The sequence below is a fragment of the Saccostrea echinata genome, unplaced genomic scaffold (assembly GCF_033153115.1).
Source record: "Saccostrea echinata isolate AGI-Se365-2 ecotype Australia unplaced genomic scaffold, CSIRO_AGI_Sech_v1 ptg000016l, whole genome shotgun sequence".
NCBI classification, from domain to species: domain Eukaryota; kingdom Metazoa; phylum Mollusca; class Bivalvia; order Ostreida; family Ostreidae; genus Saccostrea; species Saccostrea echinata.
Genome location: NW_026889765.1, coordinates 24,033,599 through 24,047,621, shown reverse-complemented (window position 1 = coordinate 24,047,621; position 14,023 = coordinate 24,033,599). Strand labels below are relative to the sequence as shown.

Below are 14,023 nucleotides of genomic sequence, written 5' to 3'. Positions count from 1 at the left end.
TAACTTCCATTCATTTTGAAGTCGAAGATCAGCAGGTTTCGTCTACCCGATCAAATATTGTCTAATATAGGACACCCTGAACTTTAGAGTCACCATACTTTCAAGGATTAGAAAATGATTCTTATAAAAAAAAAAATAGGACAAGAGGACTTCGTTTGCTTGTTTTTGTTTTTTTTTTTTTTTAAGTTGTAAAGATAAATAAGAATGACTGTACATGTAGAGAGGTAAAATTTTTACCATAATAGAAATATTACAATTTCTTGATAATTTAGAAATTGAATATTCGCATCATTTACAACCAAAATAGATCCAAAAATATATATACCAATCCAGTCATCCATTTTTGTTTTATTTGGTATCATTTCTCCTTAAATTGGGTTTTTCTGCATCTTTGAAGGCTTTAGTTCCAATTCAACCAATCCAATAAATCTTGTTTATACGTAATTCAAGTATGTCCTATGAATGTTTCCATAACGTCGGAATAGTCTCTAGGCACAATTTTGACTCCTAACTTAAACACACTCTTTCTGTTGCGTTCAGGGAGAAACTACATCCAGTAAACAATGTTCACGGTATATATATGTATTACATTATCAATAATTTCTTGTGTCTGGAAGGTAAATGAATTGTGAAGACAATGAACAGAATTAACCTCATTAATTATAAATTGAGAGCAGAGTTAATTTAATCCCTTGAAAACATCAGAGATTGGATCAGGTGCCAAGTATTAAGAAACATCCCCTATCCGCACGTAACACCCACCGTTATCCCTTTTTCTTTAACGGGTAAAAGGAATATTCCGAAGACAAATCAGTACGAAAATAATGGCCTCACAATTTATTGTATATAAAATGTCAGACAACATTAAACTTAACAACAAGTTATATTTGCAAAAAGGTTACAACCACAGAATTTGTGAAATTTCGACTTTAACGAGATTAAGGATACCCTAAGGCTTGTAACATCAAATCATTTGTTAGTAGCCTGCCTGATCATAACTAATTAAGAAATCGCTTTTGCATATGGAACCAACGCCTTAGGCAGGTTATAAACGTCAATTACTGCATACATTAAAGAAGCTGACGATAGAAATGTTAAAGTCAACACATTTTTTTTAATAAAGTTAAGATATTAGTTTGCCATTAATGTCTCTCTGTAGTAAAACATTCAAACATGAAACATGCCATGCATGTGAAAGACTCTCTCTCTCTCTCTCTCTCTCTCTCTCTCTCTCTCTCTCATTTATCTGGCATCTATCCAAATCAACATAAGGATAAAGAAAAAATTTAAAAAAATAATTTATGATAAAAACGTTGGTGAGTTATGATAAGGCCACAACAATAAACTTATTCTTTTCATGTAGAAAATTTTGAATAAATACTGCTTCATATGAATTCAAAAATAGGTCGGCTCATAAAGGGGCATAATTACAAACCATGGGAATTCCAACAGGTTGTTAAAAAAACCTGGTCTTCAAAGACTACATCGATTTTGTGAAGGAGGGTCGACTGCAGCAGATTTTAATATCATCTTCAGGGTACTATTGCAGATGACCCATCACAAAATTAGAAAATTTTCGTTTTCCATGTTTAATGAGGAAGAAATTTACAATGATGTCCAAAAACTCTGCCTTTAATCTGTCTTATGAAATGAATACATGAAGTGTTAAAAAGTCATTCGTTTGACGCTATTGATTTTGGAAAAATATTGAGATTTCAAATTTTTTCAAAAGATCTTTGAGTTTTATAAATCCACAATTGATTAACACCACTTCACAGACTTGTTGTTACAGCGGTTTGTCTTTACCTGTTGTTCATATTGCGTGAGGAATAAAGAAAGTGGCCTGGTTAATTGCTAGATTCCGATACATTTGTAATTTTTTTAATCTTTGGAATCAAGTATAGATATGGTAATTCAAGTTCAAATGGTTGTTGGGAGTACATAATATTTAAAACTGATACATTTATTTTTAAAGATTCTCTCTCTTTGAAAGGAAACTGTGAGATTTCAATACTTTTACTTGGATCAGAAGCATAACCTCACTCGGATTAATGAAGTATTTTAGCAGTAAATTTGAAATTTCCATGTTATCTGGTTGTCATACAAATTGAAAGGTGTCCTTCCTAATACACATCCTAACGAAACTTTATCAACTATTGAAACCTTGTAACATCGAACTAAGAAAACAAACAAATTATATTGATTGTTAAAAGTTTTTGATTTTTAAAGTTTTCATCACATTGCATCAGCGATCATGACCTTTCAAATATAACCCTTAAAAAAGGTCATGACATATCATTACCCCAATTATAACAAGATTGAAATCATATCCAATTAATAGTGACCTTGAACGATGACCTTAGATCAAGATCAGGACAACATCCTTAGTAACCCTAACAAAATGGAAATCATTTCAGTCAGGGGTTTCAAAGTTATTACTCGGACAAAATCATAACATCATGTCCAATTCATGGCAACCTTGAACTTTAACCTTGAATGAAGGTCGTGACTAACGTTTGGGTTATTAGCTACAATATACTCAAGTTAGAATTCGTTCCAATGAATGTTCCCAAATTAAAAGCCTGGACACAATTTCATTTTTTCATCGTTCAGTGATCTTGACCTCTCAAATCAAAGTCATGACACACTCTTCGATCATAAAAAAAAATACTTAAACTTGAATCCTTTCTAATCATTCTTTAACTTAGAAAAGAACAATTTCCTCACAAACCTCAGAAGTAATATATTATAATCCGTTTTGTTTCTTCTATTGTCGCACACGTTAAATTTAAAAAAAAAATGTTTGAAATTGTTGAACTGCCGTACTTTTCAAACTGCGAATATATGAATTCTAGAGTTATGAAAACTTTGCACTCAAGTAAAATCGGTGAATAAAAAGATTAATTTTTGTGATAAACGTTGATGCTAAATTGCATCTCTGAGACGGTTTTTTTCTGTCTTAAAAAAACTTAATTGTAAGGCACAAATTCACCGAAGAATTAATACGTTGAGTTTTCATTAAAAGTTCTGCCTCGAGCTCTGTTTTTCTGCCTGAAAAAATCGATAATTTCTTTGACTTCATATTGTTTGAAGTATTTTAGCTTTTTCGTTAGCTTTGAGCGTAGAACTCTTTTAGTAAGACAAGACATGCCCCCGTGATATTGAAGCGAATAATTCATTTTTACTGCTTAATTCTTGGACTATAGTCAAAGCCGAAGTGGGGGCTTGCCGATAAGTTATCGCTCCCATTAGTCTGTTTCAATATATTCTGCATCATATGAATTATGATCACCCATAAATTGAATTTCATAGCCTTTAATTATTGTAAGTTTCCCTGGCTAATGGAAATATGCAGGGCTAGCTGCTAAGAATTGGACTCCATTAATGATTTTTTATTAGGAACAGGGTGAAGCAGTACAATAACACAATGTATATTTCTGCGCTTTTGTTTTATTTTGATTTATAAATTGTGTCCGACAAAAGTTACAACATGAGTAGCTGCAGATCTCTGAAAAAAATGGGGATGGACGACCAGCTAGAGAGCTACAGTGCCACCCAGTGAAAAGGTGCATATGTATTGCTCACAAAAAAGTGTACTGTTTGTCGATTTATTACTTCAACGGGTAATGTCATTTTATCAGTGCGGATAATGCCAATTTATCTGTATAGATAATGCCAGTTTACTTATGTGTGTCCATGCATATCTGGGGGAGAAAAAAGACATAGTAAGAAAAGCAAACACTGACACCAGAGATGTCGCTACCCAGCTATCCACCTCAACCACCCACAGAGAGAGAGGAGGGGGAGAGGGAATATATGTGTCCGTGTTCTCTTGGGAGTGCTGGTAAAATTTTGTTTAGGGGACTTGTATGCATGTTATACATTGGGAAACTTTTGATGAAATTTTTGTATGCAAAGGAAACACTTTATATCAAAATGACGGCATGTTCTGTTTTAATGTGTTCAATAACAAAAAGATTAATTGATTGATTGATTATTGATTAACGCGGACGTATTTCAGTCATATTTTGGCGGGTTTACAAAAAGAATACAAATAATTAAAAAAAAAAACAACAACAACTGGTAAATGGAATGTGATAGTCCATTGTGCACTGAAATAAAAAAATGTGACAATGGAATAGTTGTTTAACCGACGAAGACAGTCTGCTCTTTCTCTCTCTCACACACTTCATGCTAAGAACTGATTGCCGTGTATCAAGATTCAAGAAAGTAAGTGGATGACAATCATGGCTGATATTAATTACCACCATTGAATTTCCTCAATGATGACAGTCCAAGTGTCATTACTGCCATTGAAACTAGAAGCTTACATGAAAATGAAGAAAAATAGCTTGTGATAACACTCTATCGCCAGCATCATGCTTCTTCACTCAGTTTACTAAATTCAGACAGAATTTTGTGTGTGAGAAATGCCCCTTTATACTAATTTATACCTTCTACTTGTTGCCTTTTTCAATTACTTTTGTCATTTCACTGTCTCTAGTTTTGCCGAGATTAATAATGTATAAATTTTGATTTTGAAAATGCAGACTTAAAAGTTTTTTGTTTTTTTTAATGTAGAGAGAGCTAATCATTTTGTTTTATGAGCACATATTGTGTTTTCTTTATTGACTGATCTGTTTTTCTATTAGATAGAATTTATTTTTTTAGAACAATTCTACAAGAAGACCTCTTGGAACGCTCAATTAGACCTTAAAATACTATTACATAAACGATGTTTTATCAATTAACGATTTTTTTTTTTAAAAGTTTAATACTTCGAATAGACACATTCCAGTGAACTCAAAATAAAGCACGCGACAGAGTCTGAAACATTTGTTTCACATTTCGATGTTTTGCTGACTATAGAATTTTTGGTAAACTAACAAATAAACTATATGACTTCAGTTTTTCCTTCATCAACTTCCCCTATTTATGTCAATATTCCAACATCGCCTGTAATGTTTATGTTTATTTCACCCAGCTGATCCGGTACGGAAGAGCATATTTTAAGTACGACCAAGTTTAAAGGGAGACAGGCCACTGACAAATAAGTTCATGCTAAAAGTCAGTATTTCACCATTAAATTTGAAATGACATACTTTGCAAATACAACCTATGGCTGCTTCGAACTTTGGACTGATATTTTTCAAATATATTTAAGATCGTTGATTTTTTTTTTAACTAATTTTTCCTACAAATCACTCCGTTAATCTGATCAATAAAGACCATGACAGGTGTAATCGGTTTACAGGGGATTCTTGCACCTCATAGGAACTTGAATCCTCTCTGATGTTTCCCGGGGTCCATGATTTTTTACATTGTTATTTGTTAAGATTTCTTAGATTAATCATTGCTCGGCGTTAATTACCTTCACCATATTTGAGAATAGACTCAACAAACCATGATTTCTACATCTTATAGCAATAATTAGCATTATAAAGTATATTTTAATTTATTGGAACAAAATCCATTAAAAACTAAATTTCATTTACTATCAGTAAAAAAGTGAATAAATTTCATGTGATGTTAAACTCTGCTACAAGTGAACACAGAATTTTAACAATGTAAATTTATTCCCTCAAAAATTACACAAGAACACAGGAAGTTCCGTTGTTTATTTCAAATTATAACACAAAACAATATTACATACATTCTATAAGTCTTAGCACTTTTAACAAACATTTATCTCATTTTTGTAAACCTGAATAAAATGTATACCAGAATATATTCGAAAATTATAAACATATGTATTAAGAGGATTACAGGTTTTTATGACCAATTTTAGACCATTTAAACCTACGGGGGAAAAAGCTCTGTACAAAAATATTAATGTTAGATTGTGGTTAAAAAATCATATTTTATATTTTTAGCTGGAACTGTCGGGTAATTTGCTGACAACCCAGTTTCCTTAATAGATTTTGAAAAAAGGGCAAAGCCGTTTTGCAAGTGCAATGTAAATATATCAAAGAAAAAAGCAATTAAATCGATTGAATAGGGCGCAACACAAGTGACATAATAAGTTCTTCATCAAATTTTCTTACCATGCAGTACTTGTACATTATGGACATTATTTGTACATGACAAAATGTAAGAATATGTGTTTAAGATTAAAAAAAAATATGTACACCTATCAACGAAAACACGCATACGTATACAATTAACGTTTGAATGTTCTACATGTAACTAGGCTTCAAGGGAAAGTCAACAGAGATCTAAATATTAAGTTATTTATCTATAAAATCGCCAGTACTTTATTTGTCTATCACAGTATAGGTTTTACCTTTAGAATTTTTCAGTAGAGATCGATGGAGATTACAAACAACATGTTTTGTCTCGATTATGTCCCGATTAAAATGTAATACGATGTAAACATTTTTTTTTCAGAATTAAACAATTTGTTGATATTTTCTCCTTAAGAACTGAATTGGGTATTTATTTAAAAGGGAGGAAAGTTATGCATTTTTGCTTACAGTGTATCTTTAAGTCAGTAAATGTATTAAAATATTATATAGAAAACATTCTTGTGAAAATGAAAGGATTAGCATTCTGTGTCAATTCATACAGTCAAGTACTAATAAACTTAAACATAAAACTTTTAATTTCATTTGAACGATATTCAACAACAGCTTACAACAAAATTATATTCACTGAGGACATTAAGCACTCATTTGATCATGCTTTTCTTCAATTTACAAAACAAATCTTTTTTCTGGGCTAGATAATGAAGTGTAATAAAAGAATTTTTCTGTAAAACATACAGACACGTCTGGCCCCGGGATCATGAAATATCTTAAGTGAAAACTTAAATATTGTGTTGAAATGACGTAAAAGTCAAACGGACCACAATAAAAACATTATACATCATTGCATTACCAAACTACTGTTATGTGCAAATTTAGAGTTTCACTTCACTATATTATTAAACATCTGACAGAAGACAGAAGTCTGTCAGTTTCATGATCCCCGGGCCAGATCGATATTTAAGATTCAGTTTTACACAAACACATGCATGTACCATGTATAAGTTTTGTGAGGTACTATAATTAGTGAGTACGTGTTTTACAACGAAATTTCTTTACCAGTTTATGGTAAAGTAACAGATAATTCATTTCATAAATAATGAAACCTTATACATGTACACTGCAAAATAAATCAAAATATTGAATACACTTCAATATTACTGACAAAAAGAGAAGTACATTTTAATAATGACACATAACGTTCAATGTCACTGTTCACAAAATGTGGATGAAAATGAAATGAAATAAACAATTTTTCACCTTGCAATACTCATTTGATTTTAAAGTTCTACAGAACAAATCGAAAGACTATCATGGAAAATGTTTCTTTGTCACCAGGCTCTAAGGACAGTGTAAACTGTAAGAGTCGTAAAAAAAAAAAATAAATGGCGGCGTTATGCTTTTTGTTAAACACTATGTTGACCAACGCGCAGATCCTAAATCAGATTAAACATGTATTATATTAGTCGCCATTTTAATGCATAAATGTGAATCGCAAACTGCATTACCATATTCCTCTTAATAGTTTTTTTATTTTTAATGAGAACAAATAATCGTTATACCGAATACTTTACGCAGAAAAAGGGATTGTATAAACTTCATCAAAAGTGCGAAATGTATCACAGAATTACAATTTTGACATTTCTGAATCTTATGAATAGCTTGAAATTTCATATAACTGTTAAATTGTACCCCCGTGGTATCAGAAGCATAATTATTGCCTTGATTTGATTTGCGGTCTTTAGAGCACACATTGCATGTTACATCGATATCCACAGCTCAATGAAACAGGGGGATTGGAACAGTTTATCCTCTTCAACAATAACGATTTATTCCATGATTCATTCAATCAAATAGTAATATTAGATAAACGGCACTAAGCATTGCCAAAAAAAGGGGGGGAAAAAAAAAAGAATTTACGATTTTGTAAACAAGATAATGCGTGGAAAGTTTTAAATATGCACAGAAGCCCACAGCTCAATTTATTTATCAACAATAGACCCATCCTTACTTTCACATGTATCATAATATAATAAATCCTTCTCATACAATTCAAAACAAACAACAGCAAAACAATCACTGATGGTTTTACATGTACTACATCATGGTTGAAAACATGAACGGATGGAGATGGTCTAAAACATCATTTTTGCACATTTTGTTGTAGGAAAGTATGAATTGTTGTTTTTGGGGAATACTATTAAAGGTATTGGTATCTAAATAAGAGAATAAAGCTATATGATTCCACAATTAATGATTATGTGTTTGGGGTGGGACTCCTTTGTGATTTATTTCAGACACTGTCTCCATGCTAGTTGTTTTGAAATGCTCTGTTGAACAAATACATATTCTTACGATAATTCATTTTCTGTAATTCCGTAGCCTACAGCTGCCAATATTCTTTCTGAAAACGAACCTTTATGACTTGTACATGTTAATGACCTTCACACGTTGGTGACCTTCATACGCTGGTGACCTTGGAGAATTTTTGAGAGTCAGAGGAGTCTGGAGTACCCACTTCCGATTTCTCTTTATCCTCCAAACTTGTTTCCCGGATAACCTTGAGTGGGAGGTCTGATACACTTCTGTACGGGGGAGGGGGTCGATTACCCTCGGGATCAGACATTCTTCTCTCCTTTTCCTGTAGCCTGATCGTCGGGAATACCGACCTGACTTGAGACGACTCTTCTAATTTGCTTTCTTTGTCTAGCAAGTCTTCTGGATTATCTGTGACTATTTTAGGAATTATGCTAAATCTCATGTCTTTAGTCTCGACTTTGAATCCTTGAAAATCGTGTTTCTTTTCATTGGGTGTAGTAGCCGCGGTCGAGGATAAAATTGTATTTTGCTCTTTTTCAAAAGAGTTTTTCGTTGCATGTTTGATTACCCTACTGTATACATCATTGGAACATATTGCGGAGTCGTAAAGCGAATCGCTAAATACAGACGGGTCTATTGGTTTGGATTCTATACAGACTCTTTGATCACTCCATCTAACGCTTTCTATTGTACCGGTAGTAATAAATTCAACCGTCGTCTCAGTATTGGAACCGATTTTCTCTTTGGTAACAGTTATATTTGGATGATTTAAGTCTGCAAATACATCACGAAGATCTGACAGCAGCATGACTGCATGAATGTGATTATCTCGTTTTCTTTTAAGAATAATGGGTGCCTCCCCAGTCGGCATTCGCAGGCGAGATCGAACTTCAAAGTCCGCCATGAATTCGTCTTCTGTAACCATTAAAGTTACCTTGGTGATATGATAGGGGTCAACGGTAATATCACTGTCACACTGCCACGTAAACAACTCTTGAAGATTTTCTTCGCGTTTGGATACTCTCAGGTGTCCGTCTGCCGTTGCAGTAACACCACAGTGCCCATAATGATCCGGAATTTTTAACTTAAAATTGGCATTATTCTTAATTACAAATCCCCTTTGGAAAGAAATGTGAGTTCTTGCCTGCGTCTGACGTTGTGTTTTTAGATTATATATTTGTTCCTTGGCAGTGTTATTTTTATAGTCCGTCGTAAATAATTCAACTTGCTTCTTTTCTCTGAAATCCTGTCTCAATGTACTTCCTTGGGGGTTTCGAGTGCTAAACTTTGTAGTTCTATGCTCAAATTCGTAAAAATTCCAGGGAATTTCAATATCGTAATAAGTTCGGCGCAGCAACGGGCCTTGGTACCAGCGAGCATCTCGCTTGAGTTCCCTCCATGCGTAATCTTGAAGAACTGAGTCAAGGTCAATGATGGGCCCATAGTCACCCGACTCCTCGTTACAGGACGAACACAGCATTACTTTTGTAATGACGTTGTACCATTTCAGAACATGGCTGGACACAATGTGGTCCACTCGATGCAGCTTTGATTTCTCTATGACTGGAAATTGGTGTCAACCTGCCGAGTAGATACTATTATAACTAAACAAAACCTGAAAAATGACCAGTAGCCAGTTGCATACCTGTGAGATGCGGAGACATTGCATAAAACCATTTTGAAGTTGGAAAATATTTTAAGCTTCATTTATAGATAACAACAAATTTAAAAAAATAATTAAATAAACTAAATAGGATGATTAGACCTGTTTATAAGCTGACGTAATTCCTTAAAGTTCCAACACGTTTTATGGCAATTTTCTTATAAATCGGCATTCAGAGAAAACTAAGCAGAATTTAAATGGAAGACTGATTCTCTCTCAGTTGACCCCAGGGGAATACTCATATAAATGAAAACTAATCGATTTTATATTCTAAAAGTCCGGATTCAGTGTCAGGCTTTTAGTAGTGTTATTCAAGTAGTTATGGGTAGATTTCTACATCAATGTCTCCTTTACATTCTTCAGCAAGCTAATTGCATTTAGTTGCTATATAATTAGTCTTTAATACAGAGCTTTTATTTTAAGCCTGAGGGGAAGATTTCCTCTTTTTTCCCCATTTCGAAATTCAAAAATTTTTGTGACAGGATTGACGATTGAAAAAATGTAATTATATTCATGACTATTAGTTTCAGTTATATATAGGTACCGAACTTATTATGGAGTTTTTCAGGTATAAAGTTAAACCCCAGGCAGCGGTAGTCACTACCGCATTTTCTATAGGAGGAGCTTATCGAGATAACGCAGAGCAGCTGGTTATATTTAGCATCACTTTCCCTTATCAGCTGATAAGCACATGGCTAATCTTATAATCTGTTGACCATTGCTTTCTACAATTTACCAGTTTAAGAAAGTGTGAAGGTTAACATATGTTTTATTTAATAGCTTTCAAATAATTAAATATAGTAGTGAAAAGATTTTCTGATAAATTACTCATACAAAATACAAATTTAAAAAAGCTACCATCTAATAAAGTATAGTTTTAATATGATGTCAACAAAATTACTAGTATTTGTAACAGCTAATTAATTATACCTCTTTGAATAAGTTTTCACTGTTACAACACAAACAGAATGTCACTTTTTGTAGAATGCACTAATAATTTTATCCCACAAGATAAGTGTAAATTTATTTGTTTTAGGCACAAGGTTTTTATGTCCGGATCTTGCTCTTGGTCGTCTAGCATCCTCATAATTACTTACTGAAGTATACAACATTCTCATTCCAGTCTAGAACAGCCATATGAGATCTGCGTTTGTATTCCTCATCACCAAATTTAATCCGTTTATCGTGATAAATAAGAAGAGCGTTATTAAAGGATTCAACATAATGAGTGTCAATACAGTTGACATAATCATCAGTAGCCCTTTTCACAAAAATCTTAAGTTTTTGCATAGGATTTTAACTTAAGAATCTTTTACGACAAATCTTAAGTGCGTTTCACGAACGCATTCGTAGCAGATTGAACTTAAGATTTTACTTACGACAGACTTCATCCCTAGCAACGACTTCAATATGCTTTATTATCCTTAAATCAATGGGTGAAAATAAAAATAAAACTTAGTTTTCAACATATGTCAGCATAACAAACATTACTGACAACAAATATCGAATGCAATCGTTTGTGAAGCAGGGAAGTTTAAAATCTGACGTCACAATCACAAGTCTGACGTAAAAGTAGGTCATACGAAAATCTTAAGTGAAACTTCAATCGTAAATATTTTGTAGTGTATTTCATTTAATTTTTCGACATTGATTGTGATAAAAATATAAAATATAAATAGAAGTTGCTTAAAAAAGTTCAATTTAATGTGTATTTTGGTTTTTGTGGTTATAATTTTACAATTAAATCTGTTTAAAATACTTAAGAGAGGCTTGGGGCTCTCGTAAAGTTACGACCGATTTTGCACTTAAGAATTTCTTAAGAATTTTTGTGAAAACGATTTTTATCATAAAAATTCACTTAAGATAAAAATATGTCGTAAGATTTTTTGTGAAAAGATCCACTGGTGTTTTGTAAATTTGAAGTTTTCTTATTTCATTTTTCAAAATTCTCTCTGCATCGATCTGAATCCTTAAGAACGTGTTTGGATGGTACATAGTTGGGATCACATTTACATCTTGACTCTGTGGAACAATTTTCATGATTATTTTTATAATGTTCAACTATGTTGTCCAGAAATTCTCGGAGTTTCTTTGATGATCCTTGGCAGTTTTTCATGGCATAATAAGTATGTGTTTTAATAGATGCAACTTTATCTGAAAGATCCGGATGCCAAGTGATGCCTCTGTATTTCAGTGGACCATTTGCAATTTTCTTCATTTCCTTGCTGACATTCTTGCTTGCGTGCCATGTATCATTTGCATTTGTTACGGATGGCTTATTCTCCGACAAATATTTGTTAACACTTGCATTTCTGTCATGACCATGAACGTTGACAGAAACATCCTTCTCATCAAAATGGTTGTAAAGAAGTTCAACTCCTTTCATTTCATGTCTCTGACTTACAGGATCGTCTTGTCTTGTTACAATCTCCAATCCAACAACTCGATGGTGTGTTTGGCCTAATGCAACAACATCTGATTGGGCTGCATTTCTTCTCCAACCATGGCGGGCATCTGTCATGATATTTATTCCATTATACTGGGTTCCATTTTCTTCTGCTTTTAGAATTTCTGTTGCTACTTCTTCATTGATTGCCTCAGTTACTGATTCCTCAGCCATATTTCTAGTAACAGAACAGCATAGATCATGTTGGCTTTCAAATGCACTCTCTGGTATAACCCCTATATTTCCAGCATCACAAAGTCGCTTGTATTGACTGTAGCGTAATCCTGTTGCATAGACAGAATGCATCATTCTCAAATTTACGAGAAACATTCCACCTGGCAAATGTTGTGATGAATCTGCCGAAATCAAGTGGTTTTCCTTGCAGGCAAATGTCACCTTAGCAGTATGACCAAACCATTGCAATTTCTTTACATCCAAAAACTCCTGACAAGTTTGGCCATGATGTTGAATTCCAGAGCAAATGTTTCTCATTGCTGAATAAGATGTTAAAAACATATCCTCATCTGTTGTTTTTTTGGTCACATGGTAAATAAGGCTGAAAGTTCAGTTTTTCCTCTTGAGGTGCATTATCTGTTAATCCATGCATTTGGATGAAAAAGTCAAACACACTGTTCAGTAACTGCTCATTTGTTACAGATGACACTTTTTCGGCCAAACAAAGTTTGATTTTGTCCATCTTGTTGTAAACAATAACTTTTTCTTCTTCAGATTTAACATAAAATCTAATACATCCAGTAACAAGTGGTTTTTCTTGTACTTTGCGCCTTTCATTCCGAACTTTCATTTCTTCTCCAGCATCAGATCTTCTTTTATTTCTCCCTTGTTGTTCTCTATTCTCATCTCGTATTCTCTTTGGTACTTGTTCATCCATCTTTACTTACTTCTTTATCATGTAATAACAGATTTTGTGAATATGTAAGTAAATTGTCTGTCAAGTCAGCAGGTGGTACCAGCCCTACTATGGTCAGTGGGGGTGCCATAGGGTAGTCAGAATGATTTCTGTATTGAGAACTCATTATCATATACTATCAGATTTGTTTCTTATTTAATTTTCTTATAATGTTTTCTTTAGTTTTGCCTTGTGCCCTTTTATTTTTATAACTTACTAATTATATAACTATGAGAATGTGCAACTTGGTAAAACAAAATTGTGGCCTCCTTTATATTACTCTGCATCTCTGACCATAGACATGTTTACTTCATTAGATAGAGGGTAATGTAAGGGGGTACATTACATGATTTAGACAAGGTTATTAACAATTTGAACATCACATTTTAATAAAGATCGAAAAGCGGTACAAAAAATTAAAATATTTAAAAATCATTTTCAAAAAAAGACTTTATGGACAGCATTATGCACTGCATTTTGATGCTATCATACCCTTGACTTAGTCAACTCTTCCACAGTACATGCTGTGAAGTTTGGCGGGAAGATTTTTCAGTGGTCAATCAGTTTCCTTTGTCTTGACCATTCCATTGGAAGCCATATCAGTGAAGGAGTTATTGTGTTTTTGCTATTTTTTTTTGTTATGTCTGAAACAAGGAGACAAG

The 14,023-nt window shown here is 33.2% G+C and overlaps 1 protein-coding gene across 1 annotated transcript; it reads right to left on the bottom strand.

The window, feature by feature from the left end:
* Positions 1 to 8,151: 8,151 nt before the first annotated feature.
* LOC133188576 (uncharacterized) lies at positions 8,152 to 9,902 on the bottom strand. Its single transcript, XM_061324057.1, has one exon. It carries the CDS (start codon positions 9,820 to 9,822, stop codon positions 8,485 to 8,487), a length of 1,338 nt encoding a protein of 445 aa, XP_061180041.1. The 5' UTR covers positions 9,823 to 9,902; the 3' UTR covers positions 8,152 to 8,484.
* Between the last annotated feature and the right edge of the window lie 4,121 nt (positions 9,903 to 14,023).